General features: G+C 38.5%; 3 protein-coding genes across 3 annotated transcripts in view; 2 read left to right on the top strand and 1 right to left on the bottom strand.

The window, feature by feature from the left end:
• The first annotated feature begins 791 nt into the window (after positions 1–791).
• Positions 792–5,632, top strand: LOC124165123 (deoxyuridine 5'-triphosphate nucleotidohydrolase-like). Its single transcript, XM_046542425.1, has 4 exons — positions 792–910; positions 1,353–1,485; positions 1,806–1,942; positions 5,317–5,632. Exons 1-4 carry the CDS (start codon positions 898–900, stop codon positions 5,517–5,519), a joined length of 486 nt encoding a protein of 161 aa, XP_046398381.1. The 5' UTR covers positions 792–897; the 3' UTR covers positions 5,520–5,632.
• On the bottom strand, positions 5,562–6,701 carry LOC124165121 (isochorismatase domain-containing protein 1-like). Its single transcript, XM_046542423.1, has 4 exons — positions 6,534–6,701; positions 6,209–6,418; positions 5,878–5,994; positions 5,562–5,798 (listed from the first exon to the last, which is right to left on the bottom strand). Exons 1-4 carry the CDS (start codon positions 6,696–6,698, stop codon positions 5,652–5,654), a joined length of 639 nt encoding a protein of 212 aa, XP_046398379.1. The 5' UTR covers positions 6,699–6,701; the 3' UTR covers positions 5,562–5,651.
• Positions 6,702–7,076: 375 nt separating this feature from the next.
• LOC124165122 (protein N-terminal glutamine amidohydrolase) overlaps positions 7,077–18,556 on the top strand; it is a 112,412-nt gene continuing 100,932 nt past the window's right edge. Inside the window, exon 1 of the mRNA XM_046542424.1 lies at positions 7,077–7,155. Within this exon, the coding sequence (XP_046398380.1) occupies positions 7,082–7,155 (74 nt within the window). The 5' untranslated portion in view covers positions 7,077–7,081. The remainder of the gene's footprint in view (positions 7,156–18,556) is intronic.

The raw sequence follows: 18,556 nt of genomic DNA, 5'->3' as shown, positions 1-18,556 counted from the left end.
CTGGTGGGTATTCCCTACCCCACCCATCCCATTAATAGTTGAACCTAAACCCCCTCCAGCCTAATTTCCTAGCTGTACCCCTGAGTTTGAGGAGTACTATTCGTTCTACAAAAATTCAAGCATATGCACCTCAAAATGACAGTGCTCATTAGAACCAACCATGAAATTTTCCTTCAGATTTTTTAAATTATAACTTGGGATGAAGTTGATAGAGTATCTGTAAGCATAGCTCAGGCACTTTGTTGCTGCTGCTGGAATGACTGATTATTCTGCAGTGTGTACAAGGTGAAGCGACCGCGTTCAGATACAAAGGACCTCTAATTAAATATTATGGATAATAATAAAAATTATGATTTAATGTCTCTTAATCAAGTAAATTTTGGACCAAGCCCTGGGTGGAGGAAATCTGATAGATGGCTTGAAATGAAAGGGTTGCTAGAAATTTATAAAATTAATTAATTTTATCTGAATGGCAATTTCTTCTTATGTAAGAATTTTCTTCAGGGACTTGTCATGACTTTCAGCAGCATGACGACATCCGCTTTGTGTAATGATTCAATAGTGGCTTAACATTACATCGATAGGATTATCGTCAATTTAGCTTTTCAGTGATTATTAAAATTCAAGTATGATTGAGGATATTTTGTAATTTAAAATTGATGAGCCATGCTTTCTGGATCATCGAAGAATATTTTATAATCATTGGCACTTTGCAATTTTAAATTGCCGCTCTACTATCCACGGGCATCGCATTTTCGCCCTTCGGTCATTTAAGAAAAATCGATCGTACAGATTGGAGACATTTGTGCGCATCCTGGCATCTCTTACGATGATAAATCAAACGAGAAAATCGAAGAATTTTAATTTATTTCAAGGGAATAAAGTGTTGAGTGTAACATGGGAAGTAGAGGTATTTATCAATTTTCATTTTAGTTCTGACCGTAGGTACTAGCAGACACTCATAATTGGAGTGCGTGCTAATCTTAATATTATCATCTACTTTCTAAAGAGTTAAAATGAAAAATTATTTTTGAATAGTCGTAGTATTTGAAATAAAATGCTTAATAGCGGCAGTTTTCAATAACTGTTTATATGTGCTGTCGTAGTGATTTTTACTGAAATTTGCCGAAAAGCCAATCGTGTCTGACGTTGTTGACCAATAGGACACGCCGAAATTCAGCTGATTTCAATGTTTCCGCGCCAACTATTTTCGTAGCTCTGTAAACGCGCGAAACTGTGGAACGTGGAAGACTTACCGGCCTTTTACTTCAGTCGTTGTTTCTTGCTGGATTAAAGCGGTTAATCCTATTCGAAGACTTTTCGTCCTCTTACTCCTTATTTTTTCGCTTAAGGCAGTTTCTTCAGAGCTATAATGAGTGTGATTTGTGGGAAAATGGACAACACTCTTCGTTACTCAAAGTTGACTAACCATGCACATCCCTTGTACAAGGGGTCGAAAGATGCGGCAGGATTTGATCTAAAAAGGTAAGCCTGAATGAGAGCAAGTTCCCCCTGCAACGAATTCGTCAGTACTACAATGTTACTTTGTTAAATAAAAAACACTTACCCAATGGAATGGGTGTTGTGTTGGACTAACTTCGTTATGACCTCGATGTGTTGAGAATTATGTCTACATGAGATCAAGTTGTGATAATGCATATGATATTTCAATTTTTTGATTGTATTTGATTACTTCTCCAAACTTCTGTCAAAAGGGCAAAATAAATAGCTATGGAAAGTGCTGTGAGTAGTCAGGGATTGCGTAATTACGTTGTTCATTATTTAAACTCCATTTTATATTTCAGTGCTTATGATTACACCATACCTTCGCGAGGGAGGGCTCTTGTGAAAACAGATCTTCAAATCGAACTACCCCGAGGATGTTACGGTAGAGTGGCTCCCAGGTCTGGTTTAGCCTTGAAGCATGGAATAGATGTTGGAGGTAAATCGGGGTGCCATGTTGCTGTCACAATCATTCTCAGCGATTGCTGTAAATTTACATTAATGATCTCAACGTCTGTTTAATAGTTAAATTTACATAAATCGTTTCACTCGATATATGATAAAAATTCATCACAAATGGCAAGTTGATTGATGGTGAACCTGTTCTGGTAGTTTGTTGTTAAATATACATACTCATAGTTTTCAAGTTACCATGGGTCAAAGTTTGAGAAGTTTGCTTGGAAATGGCAGTAATGGGATTCAACTTTCTGGGTTCGAGATTAACAATTCATATAGCAGTGACTAATTAGCGCCTCACATTGAAATATTTACCTCTAGTCTGTAAATGTAGGTATATTCAAAGAATTACTTTAAATAGATAGTATCTTTGCATTGCTATTTTAGCTAGTATTTAGCCATTTTTTAAAAATTATCCTATAGGCATTATAAAGTATTTAAATTCCGAAGGTTATTTCATATTTTCATAATTATCACGTTAAGCATTTCAATTTTAAAAAGTTGTACCTAAATATGTAATCCAGCTCATGGTGGGGTAGAAATGGTGGTATTCAGGCTGCTCCTGAAAATTGCAGGTTTCACTTTTTTTCATCTCCGTGATGGGGATTTTCGACATACATAATTAATACGGGACAGCATAATTGAATCATATGCAATTCTCCATGACAAAATATTTTGAATTGTGGTCTATGATTGAAAGATATGGTACCTAATCATAAAAATTGTACCCTTTGTTCATATAATTGTTTTGAATAATAGTGTATGGCTCACAGCAGCAGAAGGGAAAAGAGCCCTGCAAGTATTAAAGCAACTGTGAACTGCTGCAATATTTCTGGCATCGATTAATTTTACTAATGTGAAGCTCTTGAGAAATGTTTAATTAATTATTTTAGTGCTACATTATGAATCATGATGATAAATAAATTATTAATATTACCAACCAAATTTGTAAAGCTTACATTCATCCGTTGTGAATTGAGTCATGCTGTACTTTCACAGCACACAACTACAAATTATCTACATTTATGGTTGCATGGGGATTTATGTGTATCTATGCATATCAATTCAGGCCGTTTTGTATTAAAGTGGACTTAATTTGATGTCATTTAAAAACATGCACTGGATAGGGAAGGAAGGGAGAAAGTGTCTCTGTGCTTATTGATTTGTGTGGTGGTAGGTGTAACCTTTCTTAACTCCATGACTTGAAATGAATTCTACGGAGTAATGTCCTCTGAATTTTAACATTTTTGGTCCAAGCACTGGCTTAAACAGAAAACTGTGATGAAAATAAATGTATTTTGAAGTTTAAACCTGGTTTGAAAATGGTTTCAGATGATGAGGAAACAAAGTATTTTACTCATTTTTATTATTTGCCTTGATTAGTTGTGAAGTCATTTGCTTAACTCGTCGCCAGGGTTTGATGAAGTCAATTTGAAATAATTGAGATACACATTTTGAATCACCACGTTAAATAAGTTCCTTTGAAGCATCAATTGGTGTTCCAGCTTGAAGGGAGAAAGTGCAATGGATAGGTGATGGAATTAATAATGCTGTTTTGAGGGCAAGGCCCTTGGCAGTTGTTTTGTGGGTATTCCATTGTCTGCGACCATCATCATCCTTTTTTCACTTCTGCACTTGAAATGTATTGTCTAACACCTTTCAAAGAATATTTTATTAATACATGCCACTGATGAATTATTCCATCAATTTATCATTTGACTCATCCGGAATATTTTAGTAAGACCAGTTTTAATTTTGCAGCATCATCATCTGAAAATGGAAAAAGAGTAACACTAACACCCTAACATATATTTACTCCCTTATTACCAATTATCTTTCACAATGAGCTTAACGTTCAGTTATAATGTGGATGTGACATTGGTGAATATCAATGATTGGGAATTAACTTTTTGGAAATCCATATTGTATGAAATAGAAAACACTATGTATACTCTACAATTTTAGTTGATTACCTACACCTATTTGGTCTCAAGGCCACTTTAGGATGGCTCAGGGTAATTGAAACTATTTGAGGTGAATTGAAAGTTGGTGCTGTATTTAGTCTGGCACCAGATGATACATAATCCATTGCCCAGTTTCTATGAGCCTCAATTCTGACCATAGTATTTTCTCTCCCTATCACCATAAAAATTGGCTTATAAGGGTGGATCACACTATTAATTCTTCTGTTTCATTGTGGAATAACTCTAGCAATATTATTTCAGCGATGGTAAAATGGTAGCTCAGGCCATCAATTTCTGGATCATACAGATATATCCGCTTTTTCATCAGTTCTGCAGTCCTCAAAAGTCTGCAGTGGAATGTCGGAAGCTGCATTAATTTGCTCCTTGCTCTCTGTGAGATATTGTTATGAAATTACATGGGCATAACTAAGCATTTACTTAATGATGGACATAAGAATTGGCACCTCACTTGCTGGAGCCAACCTTGAAAGTAAATTGTTTGTGTAGTGGCTTGAGGTAGTGCTTAAAAGGTATAGAAGAAATCAGGCTGTAATGATTATGAAACGTCACTGTAATTATAACAGAGACATATTTAAATCTTACAATTTGAAAGGGTTCAATTTTCCTCTTATGCATTTTCTTGTTTCACAATACCAGCCTTGGGTTCAGTCTTTAGGCCTGGATACACATTTTATTGACGTGTACCAGTTAGTGTGTAAAAAATTGAACCGTTTTTGGTGAAACTAAATATGGGTGAATGCATGAAAATATTAGGTTTCTCTTTATGGTTTCCTTCAACAAAAAACCTGAGAATTTTCATAGGTTCAGAATTCAGTCATTCACTCGTCTATTTGTGTTAATATATTGTTTTTATATTATTTAAAACAGCCTTAGAATAAGTACATATATTGAAATACTGGAAGATGCAGAAATTGTTTGAAAACTTAAACACTAAGAATACGGTAGGAACTAACATTTCCTGCATCAGTGAATTTCCCTTGGAGTTAAGCATGAGAATAAAGACTTATTAGAAGATGAACAATTTAAAGGTATTGAGGTATACATTTTGGTAATTGTCCTTAATGTGAAGCTATTTTGGTTTCCTATCCCCCAAAATTACAGCCTTAGATTCAGTCAAGCCTATCCTTGCCTTGTGATTTTTTAAATATTTAGGCATTAATAGCCATGTAACTGTTGAGAGAGGATTTATTATTGGTCTCATCACCTTTGTTTACCATGATCAAGTTTTAGTCAACATTAGTCATCTATTTGTTTTCCGACTTCCCCGAGCTAAGTTCTCAGTGTTAATTGGAGGTCGGAAACACTTCCAACATTTAATACTTCCACATTGGTGTGCATAGTTGGTATTAATGCTTACCTCTCTTACTTTCAGCTGGTGTCATTGACGCTGATTACAGGGGAAATGTTGGTGTAGTCATCTTTAATAATTCTGACGAAGACTTTGTTATTAAGTCAGGTGATCGTGTGGCACAGCTGATATGTGAAGTGATTTTGTATCCTAATGTGGAGGAGGTGAATGAGCTGAACAATACGGAAAGGGGATCAAATGGATTTGGATCATCTGGAGTGAATTAGGGCTAGTGCTAGAGACATCAAGGACTATTAGGACATTCCACCTCCACTTTCATAAGTATTGTATTTATATTCACAGTCATCAAAAGTACAAAAATAAATTTTTTACAAAAATATGTAGTGTTTATTCTTTGGTTATATTTTGGACACAAGACCGGTATTAGGAGAGGTCGTCTTGAAGAATGGTCGCATCTCGTGGAATTTAGGGTGGTTTTTATCGCCCAGGAGTTTGAAGAGGACTGACTCACAGGTAGAGATGAAGCAGCCACTTTGTCGCATTCTCTGCATAAGAAATCATTACACAATGAGATAACAGAAATACACGGCCAGCGATGCGAACTACAGAGATACGAGCCCCTACCTCAAATGCAAGTAATCGGTCTTCCTGCGACCTGGAAGTAGTTGCATCAGCTACGATATGTACTTGTATTCCTTGAGATCGAAGTTCAATTGCTGTTTGCTCAATACAGACATGCGCCTGAAACAATTTTCATACCATGATCACTGAAAATACAGCTCCCTTGGGTGTTAAAATAACTTCATACTAATATTTCAACGATGTTGCGCGCATTCAAAAATTCAACACAAAACAGTTAACTTGATCATCGACAGAGACGAATATCTTTCTTCAATAGCAAGTACATAAACGACACCTACAAAAAACAAGTAACAAACACCCCACAGGCTCTTACCTCTAACCCAAATAGCACGACACATTCCAAAGCTCCACTGCACAGGAACCTCATTTCCTTGAGAACTTCTGGAGTAATCATGCTAAATTTTGTTTTACTAAATACTTTGTGGGCATGCCCTATGTTCAACTCTTGAACAGTTTTTCCGAGACCATCTGGATTTTGTTCCGTCACAATTAATGGCACACTTAATATTCGAGACGCTTGAACCTGTAAAAAATGGAATTTACGGAGAGTTAAATTGATGACAATTCAAATTTTAAATCATGTCGGTTGATCGTCATGCTCCTGTACCTACTACTATTTAGTTTATTTAGGGTATTACCAATTTGCTAGAAACCTCGACGATTTCCTTGAAATACAGCATCGCCGGTCTAAATTTTTCCTGCACATCACAAAGGAAAAATGCCGTGTTTTTTCCGTTAATAGCACCATTATTTACCGCTGCTGTAGCAGAAGAGTCGGCCATGTTCGCTATTTCGTCGCTCATTGCCTTGTGGGTTTTTCAACATGTCTGCGCCCTGGATTTTGGGATCGATGTCGTCCGCGCATCATTGCAGTGGAAAGGAGCGCGCTAGTCTCTGACTGGCAGTAAGAGGTGTTGTATCACAATGGTGCAGATTTTCAGACTTAAATCAACGTATAGTGGCCTTCGCTCTTGAACTTCGACTACGAGGAAGAATAGTTTAAATCGCTGATTAACGAGTATTCTAGTTTAATATGCATTTTTTGTCGCCGTCGCTTGTCAGCTGAATGTTGTGATCCAAACTTGAGCTTGTTCAAACCTCTGTGAAGAGATAAAGATACATTCGTGCTGGACATTTATGACATCAGTGGTCTGAGATTAAGTTATAATAACTTCAGAACGGTACAATGGATTCTACAAGGAAGCAGCTAATATCAATTTTGCCCCCGTCAGCCGAGTGTTCTTACGCCCCATACTATTGGTGAGTATTTATTTCAGTTCACGGTTTGTTTGATGTTTCGTGTGTTTTTTTGATTTATTTGTGAAGCGGGTTACTAACGAGAGATGTGGAACGCTTGATACCTTGCTTCCTTGTTTGTTTTTGTTGATATGGGGTCAACATGCTTCTCTGCATTACCGTATGCATCATCGATCATAATTTTGCGTATGTCGTGTTATCCTTGCGTGAGTTTTTCCTCTTCCCGCCCACCCCTTTACACTGACCCACCATCTGTTTGGATTCTGCAACGCTATCGATCTCATGCTACCGGCGGTTGCCGGACCTCGCTACGCAGGTTGAGAATCGGTGGCTGCACGCATGTCATGGCCCTTAACTCCTTTCATGTGGTCAACATATGTGTGGAATTTGTGGAGAACTTTTTCGGGCAAATTTTTCTATCATCTTTCCTTATTAGACTCAGAATTTCGTCGTGAAATTATCGTCGCATAGTCGACCGTTTTAGCAAATTAGCTTAGCGATTTATCATGGTTTCAGAATTCGCACTCGACGAGGAAAGTCAACCAGTATTTATGGGGCTGCATAGCATTCATTACCTTTCCAGTGGTGTAAATTTTTGTATCTGCAATTATGCTGTGTAAATCTTTGCGTCTTTGTTGACAAAACCGTTAGGAGCGAAAGAAGTGAACTGATAATCAGACGGGAGGGGTCTTTCTACGTTTCGACGTCATTTTTGCGCTCCTTAGCGAAGAGTATTTCAAGTTTATTTTTACTTTTAAAGTAGTATTACTCTGAAGAATTTGTTACATGTGGGCAAGGAGCTGATTTATTTGCTTTCCTGCTTTTGTAGTTTTTGTCATAATTTTAACGAAGGGTGGTAAATTTTTGAAGGATAAAATGTGGTGGAATTCTCAAGATCTTGAAAAAATTACATAAGACTCGACTCAACATCTGAGATAGTTAGCTCTCATCGGTTTTATTCTTTTTTGTTACAATGCATTTGTTGCTTTGCCTCTCGTCTAATGATTTTTGTAAAGGAAATGAATCATGGAGATCGAAGTGACACAGTTACCCCGTTTTTGTTGCCATTCTTTTCATGTAGGGAAGAAAGAAATTGAAGAGTCTGCTAAGACGCAGGTTTTTTTAATGCGTCTATATGGAGGGATGACGTAAAAACATGCGTGTCAATTTTAGAGAAGTTCTATGTTAAGTAAGGATATTCGTTTTTCTATCAGCCTGGTGACGAAATAACCCATGGATGAAATTCTGTGGCGTTGTTGTGCTGAATAGCAGTTCTAGTCGTGATGCTTTCCATAAACATCGCCCGAGTCCAGACTGCCGCGGATGATATTTATTCGGGCCCCCTTCTTTCACATTTCTCGCCTTGCGAAGAGCACCTCATGAATACTGCTCCGTCCGTCAGGGAGGACGCTAAATCGTTGCTCCCGCAGCCCCTATGCCTTTCGGATGTACGGTTTTCGTCAGCCCTCCACCCTTATTGTATTCTTACAACGGAAAAATTCGCCGCACGTTTCTTTGCTCTGCCGTCTCGGCGAAGTGTCTTTCCTCGTCAATGTGGGATCAAATTTAGTGAAACTGACCGATAAATTTTCAGGTTACTTCAAGAGACTGGCGAATACTTATTAAACCCGTGTAAATTGGTGAGAACATGAAGAACATTGGAGAGTACGTTCTTCATATATCATTTCTAGGTCTGCATTACAGCGTCCTTGGGCATTGGGCTTCGCAGAATTGCCCTGTCTCATGAGGACCCTTATGTTTTTGGGGTTTTTGGCATGTAGGGATAGGATAGCTTTGCAAAAATTTTTGTTTATGCTTTTATTGTCTCAAATATATGCGCTATTTTTGTTATTTCGCTGACAATGTCATTGATTTCTTTCGGGCAATATAAATAAGGTTTATGATGTTTCCCCAAGACAATGTTTTGCCGAGGATATAGTTTATCCTTCTAAAGCATTTTTCTGGTTGTGAATACTGTAGTTATTCGGTCGTTGCAGTGATGGGTTATGGGCGTAGCCATTGATAGTTGGCTTTGTAGTATTAGTTGCTCGCGAATTATCAGCTGGCGAAGGCCTTTTCCACTGGTGTTTCATTCATAATATGGTTATTATCTGCTAGAGTTAAAATCTTTCTTTGTGATGACCTTTCCTTTTAAATAATGCTCGAATTTATTTAGTTTTGTCATGTAGTGAATGTAACTCATTATTTCGTTTGCGCCCAAATGCAGTCGAAACTAAGCTATAAATCCTTCGTCAATTATTTGATACGATTCGGCTCTGTTTTACCTTGAGTCTGCGTTAGAACTAGAGATTGGCGTCTCGAAAAAAAAAGAAACGAAACGAGAAATAATTACTCGCTTTTTGTATCCAGTTGAGTATTTTGCTTTGAAATGCCGAACAACTTAATTGCAAAAAATAGTAACTGTTGCTGAAGGAGATGTGATATTACTTTTGCATGAAATGACTTCATTCCTTCAAGTTCTTTATAAGTTCATTTGCATAAAGAGTGCGAGATTTAGGTGCTAGGAGATCTCTGACAGTGATAGTTGACTTGAGATTTTACGGGCGTCATATTCCTCATTAAATGCATTAATGTCACTTTATAATTCAATATTTACTTTTGAAGACTTATCCTCAGAAAAGGCAATGTATTAGTTATGAGTGACAAAGAATAATAAAGGCATAAATAAGTAGATAAAAATGCCTTTATGGTAAAAAATATATGTAACGAAGGAAAAAATGTGGAAAGATATTTTTATTCGGCGTCAATGATACGCCTCCTCGTTTGCTGTGGTCATTATCCAACCCTGAGTGGAACGGAGGAATCTTTGATTGACAAATTCCGTCTGCCACTGATAATCGCTTTTGTCTCAATCCGGGCTAATTCCTCGGAACAGTTCAGCCGAGCAAAAATATAAGTTCACGCCGAACGCAGCGTAAGGCATAGATCGTAGGAAAGGGAGAGGTGGTGAAAAATGGTCGCTTTCGTTTTCGCGTCGTCTTAATCGAAGTTTCCATGAATTTCCGTTTTGCTGCTAAACTCTTACGAAGCGGATGCATTAAGAAATAAGTTTGACGTGTCGCGTTAATGTTCGATAGGAGAGTTTTTGTAGCGTTCCTCGACGTTCGGATATCACAATTTATCCTGCCATGCAGCCGGAGAAACATTTATGTGAACTGAAGATTCCAGCGGAATGGCTGGAGATGATGTTATCTCGTGAAACTCGTAGCCTCGTATCATTTATCCCAGTCTAGATCCAGTTCGTCGCAGGTATCATCCACGGAGCTCCATTTCCTCTCTGTCCATTGCAATTTCTTTTCATTCCTCAGTGGGAAAATCAGCAAACTTCTCTGCTTTGCCGCATCGCAAGCGCGTGATTTGCGGGTCGTCACCCCAGCATAGCACCGGCATCTGAGGCTGTCCTTGGAACTTTTTGCCTCTAAATTGGTCGACCTCGGAAAGCCCACTTCAAATATCTTAATTGTTTGCTAACCACAGCTTTTCCGTCTTCCTCCTAAATATTCTGTCTTTTCTCAAAAACTACCGTCTCTCTCGTAAAGCCCAGGGAATGGGGGATATGTTCTTAAGTAATGTATTGTAACGTTTGCCATTTTAAATAATTTTATTTACTGTTGCTAGCAGGGCCGGCCTTAGGGCGGGGCGACCGCCCCGGGCCCCGCGCTTTGGGGGGCCCCGCGATCGTGAAAAAAATTAAAATATACGATAGTTTTGAAAACGCAATTTCAACTATTACTGTATTGTTAAGTCCGTGCTAGACAAAAAATAATATTATTAAAAAGGAATAATAATGCAGTAATTTTTATTGTGCAATTGCGTTTGTCAGTACAGTACTGTGTCGTGTGAGAGATAACAACGAGTGAGAGAACGAGAGAGGGGAACACATACTTAGCCAGAGAGTGGTAGAGATTCAAAATGCTCGAGTTTGTAGATGGGGTATAGAGTTTAATATTTTAAGTGAAGGGCCCCGCACTGAAGGTTCGCCCCGAGCCCCGCACCTGATAGGACCGGCTCTGTTTGCCAGGGAGCTGTTGATAAAGAGGAGAGGGAATATTTGAGAAGAAAAGAGAGGGATAGAAAGTTTAAATAAAAAAACTTATTTGAAGAAAATAAAGAGGATTTGGAAAAAAATCATCTGACGTTACAATATGTATCCAGAGATAATTATTAGTTATGAATTGTGATACTCCTTGTATTTTGCTGAAGGTACATGAGGGGACTGGTCTTTTTAATTAATTTTTCATTTGAAATTTTGCATCTGTAATAAATTAAACCATTAGAGATAATTTGCTAGAATGACGAAATAGAAAATTTACTGGGAGCGCGGTGGTCTAGTGGGTAGAGCATTTTGGCTGGTGATGGAGGGGAACCGGGTTCATTTCCCTTCCGACAATACCAAACAACATCTTGAGAGTGCGAGATTCCCCAGTTAAAGGGACCGAATGGGTGAATTTCACGTCTGTGGCTAAGTCTGAGGTGAGCTATTCCCTCACCTATCCAAACCAACTTCTGGTTCATCACTGAATGGGTGATACATTTTTAGAATCTAGATGCTTCGTAATTTATGTTCAAATACTATTCCAATGCTGTCGGAAATCGTGATTTTTCGTTTCTATATGTTCTTTTAGCCATGACGTTTTTTCTTAAACTTAACTGAGCCGAATGAGACGTCATATTATCGTTTGTTCCCTTTCTGCCATAAAAATTCTCCTGAAAGAGAAAATTATATTGCATCTTTGGTGGGCGGCTTTAAGGAAAACCTTCGTACATTGTGTTTGTATTGGAAAAAATGTCCCCCACTAAGCAGCCGTGTCCTGATGCGGGAGAATCCATCGGCTGTGTAATCTATTTTGTAATAATTACACTCTCCTAAGGAATTGGATTCTATCCGTATTTCACACGTGTCTGCGTAAAAGGAAACCAGGAAATTCTCTGCTTGTCGCTCTTGCATTTTTCCTTTATTGAAATTTATTCCTGTCGGGATTGGCGAAATGAATTGGAAGGAACTGGCAATTGAAAGTACATTCGGCAGTAATTGAAACTTCAAGTATACCGGGACTAGCCACGGTGGAGTCACCCGCTATGCATAAATTGTATAAAAAATCCACATGATCCCGGTCAAGGCGAATGATTTTTTCTCTGTGGATTTTTCGCAAAGTAAGTAATTAAAAACATTTTAATCCACCAGCTGGGTTGCAGATCGGGAAATTGTCGAAAGACGTGAAGAGACTATTATGATAAGAAGCAAAAATACTTCGCGTTGCATAGTCATCAGTTCACTTGGAACTCATTATGAGTTTATTTTTTTGGAGAAGTGGATATGTTTTGGAACATTTGAAGTTAAATTTTTGGGTGCTACTTGTATCTGAGGTAGGTCTTGTTTTTAAAGTCCTTCAAATAAATATATTTGTCGTACGTTATTCTTACCAGAGAGGATGGTCTATGAGACGTTCATATATATTCGATGGTTATATAGTATGGATTTGCTCATGGCTTAGCCTCAAACCGCCTTATTGGACGCAAGTCGTGAATCTGAAAGTTTGCCAAAAAAATATTAGCTTCCCTGTCGTACGTGGGAGTGTTTTCCTTCCAATCTGTTTTTATTAAGGTATTTCGAAAAGCATTGGCGGAAAGATTAGATGGACATCAACATTGTATGTCATCTTACGGCTTATTTCGTGGGCTAATTCCCTTTAATTTAGGATATTAATGCATTATTGTATCTTAGGGAAATATTAACCAAACAAATGGTACATGAAAATATTCGGATCGGCGTGTTTCTTGGAAAGACGTGATAATATAATAGATAAAACTATCTACTACGTATCTCTCTTATAATTTTATCGGGAGTGTGGTTCCAAAATGATAACGTCTGTGTCTCACCATGTGGAATATGTACCCAACTACTCGTACTATGTAAGTCTTGCGCCTAACTTCTTTAGTTTTCGCAGTCCCCAGCCTTAACCGTGTAAAATCTGTATTTTCGCACAATTTTCTCTTTTCCTTTTAGTCTACGATTGTGGATACATCTTCTGCCGTAGGAGGCATCTAGTAGATGCTAATAGACATGAACATGTTCCATGCAAATTCAAGTGTTAGCTGCGTTTATTAATTTTTTGCGCGAGGTGGATTTGCTTTGGTGAAGAAACCTCAGAGTAAAAATGTTCAAGAGCGATCTGTAACCAAAAGCCGAGACCAGCAGTGAAACCTCAGTTTAAGTATTTTTTTATTGCGGGAAATAGAAAAAGTTTACTTAGGAATAGATTTTATAAAAATCTGGTTACTTCTTCGTATGCTCTTTATTCAAAGAAAATAAAATTTCCAATCGAAATACTCAACAGGAATGCAAATGCTATGGTCTTAGTTAGTCAATCAGACCCATTGCGAATGTTGCCATTTCAATCGTTGGCGCTTGAGCAGAACACGATAATCGCTCTTTGTATTAATACTTCCTCTTCGGGAGGAATATCAGTATTTTCGCGCGGCTGCATTGACACCGTGCGGCCCCTCCATCGCCATAGCAACTCTTCCTTCGTTTACGGAAGGGAATTTTGGGTCAAAGCTAGGGCGAAACGAAGTCTCCGATAGTGCAGGCCGCCGGAACATCCGAATTTCGATTTTATATGTTTCAAATCAATACTGCCTCTATTTGCGTTAGTCCTTACTGTGAAGTCTTTCTCATTTACCGTTCTTTTGGCAGCTTATCGTTCTTAGGCAGGTTGTCGTACATTTACATGTAATTATTTCTACTGTGTATAATTATTATCGTTACCAAGTAATCGCCACCGATGGCTTATGAAGTCTTCTATGTTAATTTTATCCATTATATTAGCTCTAAGAAACAAGTCGATCGGAATGTTTTTATGTACCATTTGTCTGTTTACTTCTTCCCCTAACATAAGATAAAATAATGCATTGATCTTTTGAGTAGCCATGGAATAAGCCGTACGGTGATAACTACACTATGTTTCTCGCTGTCTGTCATTGATATTCTGTAGGAATCGACGAAACTTTGTTTATAATTTTTTCTCGTAACTAAACATAAATATTTGAAATGAAATTGAATCGGCACTTAAAATGTGGCGTTCGACAAGCTATGAAGGTTAAACAAATTTGTAGCGATTACTACTCTGAATAACACTTTTGTAACGATTATTACGCTGAATAACGCGCTGGTGTGGTTTCTGCAGTGGAGTGTTAAATGCCACTTCAAATTACAGGCTGATTCCTTGTTGGCCGAACTGGCTTGTTTATGTAGTGACGGCGAACTGTTTCAAACGCCGTACCGGAACTTCCTGGAACATTCTGGATTTTCTCTGAAAAGACGCGGGCCGTCCGATTTCTAGTCGAACAGTGTTGGGGCGGATAATGCGCCACAACGTTAATGAAGTGTTCCTTAAGAACACTATTTCCCGCGATCCACATAGTCAGTCTAAATAAAAGTGGAGGAGTTAGTGTTCCGGCGTGTATTCGGTATGCATACTACATCCCGGAGGCCAAGGAACGAACCAAGCGTCTTGTAGAACAATTTCCACGCTCGCTGCATCCGCAAGAGCTCACGCCGCTTTCGTCTCTCTCGCGGCCGCTGAGTTATAAATTTATTATCAATAGTGACCATTCTTGGTTGTTATGATAATGGCTATTTTCTTTTTCACGACAATTTTTATTTATCAGATGCTTTTCTAATGTTCTTCGTTGACTGACCGCGGCAAAAAAATAGGCTTACCGTGCTATACATTCTTGACTTACAATTTGAAAATAGTCTTTTGTAATTTAGACGTTTATGGCGATACTTGAGTGCGTTTACGGGAAATTTTGATTGATGCTAGAGTATATTTGTGTCATAGATATCTTAAAGAGAATTCGTTCAAATTTTTACAGATTATTTTGGAATGAAAACTGACGAATTGTGTAGACTACGGTGGATCGAAGTGCCACTAGCTGGACAGTGTGTTAATAAGGAAGCCCTAAAATCTATTCATGCTTCAAAATTATTTATTTATAGTAATATTTGATCGTACTCGTAACGTAAGACAATTTCTCTTGTTGAGATTCCTTTGCAGAGATGACGCTATATTTTGCTAATTTTATAATCACGCATAGCTTCAACGCGAAGGTTGGTTCGATGAGGGTAGAGCTCGCCTTGGACGAAGCCACTGGCATGTTAATTTCACTTATTCAGTGTAGGGCAGCCGATTACTTTCCCTGAGTGTCCCATGGTCAAATTCGATCCTGGGGTCCTCTTATCAAGAGTCAAACTCTCCACCAACTAGTTTAAGATGCTCCAACGTTTTATTGGTGTGTTTTTGTGTCCATATTTAAAACGTTCTATGACAAAGAGAAGTGATCGTATTATTCCAAGGTAACAGCTTTCAAAACATTTTTCATTAAAATTTAGGTTTAATTTAAATTATCACCAGGGATGCCGGCTTACAAAAAATACTGGGGGGGGGGGGGGGGGGGCAAACCGGGGATCTTTCCCCGGAAAATTTTATAAGTAGTGAGTTTTAAGTTTTTTAAGCATTTTTAGAAGATCCATATGATCAACATCAGAACCCTGATAACTCGAATCTCGATATCTGGACAGTCCGGGGAAAATCGACAAGCCTGACACATTTTTTCCTTACACCCATAACGAATTTTTGAGGGGGCTCGGGCCCCCTCAAGCCCAATGGAGTCGGCGCCACTGATCATCATTCATTATGAGAGAAACCTGAAAGTTGAAATGGATAGGTAAAGGTAAATCTCATCCCGGAGTAAATCACTGGGCGTGAGAATGACGCCCATGAAGTGTCTCAAAATCTACAATCTTGATTGTTTCGCGTATTCTTGCCTGCTACACTTCTTGGTCCACATCGCCCCGCGAGGGTTCAACCGTGTTTTGAACCTGGTTCCTTCCCTTCAGGAGGCCTACCACGTTCCATAAAAATTCTAAGTAAGGAAAATATTATAATTATATTTATCAATATTAATATAATTAATTAATATTAAAGAAATAATTGCGTATGTTCGCGGCCTTTACGGTACGGTATAATACCACCATGCTGCACCGTAATTTTTTGACCTGATTTTGGTATGTTATTATTTTTATCATCATCGCCTGTCGTTTTTCATCTGGGCTGCTCCTTGAATGCTCGCCGCAATTCATCGCAAATCGCCCGCGGGCCAGAGTCGCCGCAATGCAAAATTTCCGCTGGAAAACTGCACTCCCGCATGGACGGCAACGACGGACAGCGTGCACTGAGGCCATTCGACTTGCACGGGTTACGAGGTCAAAATCTAATGTTGCTCAATTTCTGCGACTGACCTTGATAGACGACGAAAAATGAACGTATTTATGATTTTAAGAATTAGTTATTAGCAGTATTGTATCCAAGAGAACTTTTATCTATTTTGCAAGTGCTCTTAGTTATCTAAAATAATATTCGACACTCCCAAAAATCCTTCCTTTATGCCATCCACACTGCTTTTTGTATTTTTTACAGTCCGAAAAAGGTTTAAAACAGACCAAAAATTGTCTTCAAAGGACCTTTTCTCTACTTTTTTCTTCGTCATTTATGCATAGTATCTGAAGAATATAATGGATTAAATTGAAATAATCAAGACGTTCGCGAATTATGGAGATTACGACACTCCAGTATTTCGTATATACCTGCGTATGAATAAATTATGGATGTATATTCGGGTATAAGCCTGAAAAATTTCACCTGATTTGTAAATACTCAGATATTTTGCATCACTTAGACAAATGGCGGTTTAATAGGAGCGATTGTGTACGAATGGTTTTCAGGTTAAGACATCTTATCAAAAGACATTAAGAAAAACATTCAATACGTATCAACCGTATCATTGATGGAGGTTACACCCCGAAGTCTACCAAAAAGCGCTTTTCAATCACTAACTATGCAAATGTTTAATGAAATCACACGAAAGGCAAAAATTTTCAATATTAGAATTTAAGAACGTTAGAAACCCGCCAATGTGTTTTCCTCGGTAAAAAGTTTTCACTTCGTGTACTCTAACAGGTGACTCCGCAAAGGCTAATTGCAAATAATTCCCATGAATAAATAAAATAGCTCCACAATTAATACGCGTTCAACAACTTTTAACGCAAAAGTTTACATAGCATGATGCATCTTATAATAAAGAAATCATTGCTTCTCCTTACATAGCCGTACAAATGTTTTGTCTACTGGGATTGTCAAAGGCTTATTCTTCACTTTAGATAGACAGCTTTGAGGACTTCATCATCACTGGTGAACAATCCTAAAGCATGAATCACACGATCATTTTCTTTCGTCGCGAAAAGTGATCACTAGAGCGACGGGAATTTAAATGATAGCTCTAGTGATCATTTTTCTGACTCACACGGTCCCTCCCGCCGTCGACTTTCGCATCACTTCCGATATCACAGCTCGTTGCCATAGGACCCGCATCACGAAAATATACAGCGTGTTTGTTTATCTACGTCGTTCCCACGATTGTCAAACGTTGCGCTGCAATCGCTACATACGGGAATGCGTTCCGATTGGCTGATATGGGGTTTTAGTGACGGTTTTAGCGACGGAAAAAGCGACCGGACGAGTGATGAAAAATAGCGATGGGAATCCTCATCGAGGCAAGGGGGGTTTGAAATAGGTCAGTATCTTGTAGTTGTAGTCTGGGACTCGAGAGAGAGAGAGCCATCCGATGAAGAGCGCCCTCCTTTCCGAGTGGGAATCTCTCCGAGAGCGTGGCTTCCCCCGCGAGCACTCCGATGTGATTCCCTCCCGAGGGGTTGGTTCTCACGGTAAATGCATTTAGATTCCCTCGCTGAGAGGGAGAAAGTGGGCTCTAGAGGTGTTTTGGAGACCGCTCCCTTCGGAGGGAACACCAGGGGCGGCACTTCGGGATTATCGTGTCCTCAAGGGGCGGTGGCTTCGGTCTGAAGATACACCTGCAGGGATGATTGGGGCGTCCCCTTTTTCCTCGTTTCTTGCGGCCGGGATAAGTACTCATTGTTAGTGGCTACTATGATCTACGAACTATGCAGCAAAATAAATACTTTGTGATGAGTGACTATGATCTACGTACCTGATTACTTAGATTCTACGGCACGAAATAGTACCAATCAATTTTCAATTGACCCATTGGTTTCGAAGTTAGAGGTTTGCGTTGTTTACGACAAATCCAACAATTTTAGTGGCATAAAAAATTTGAACAACAAAGTGGTAAAAACACAACAATTTCGGCACACTGTTCATACTAGATCTGAATTCATTTTATGAAAATTGCAAGTTACTGGAATTAAAACTCCGGGGACACAAAGCGCTCAAAGTTGGTCAACTATATTTTACTCGCAAAAAAACGGGTACTTTTTGAGAAAAAATAAGTTTATATAATAATT

Source organism: Ischnura elegans, chromosome 9 (genome assembly GCF_921293095.1).
Source record: "Ischnura elegans chromosome 9, ioIscEleg1.1, whole genome shotgun sequence".
NCBI lineage: Eukaryota > Metazoa > Arthropoda > Insecta > Odonata > Coenagrionidae > Ischnura > Ischnura elegans.
Note: the sequence above shows the minus strand (reverse complement) of the source record. Positions and strands in the feature narration are given on the sequence as shown.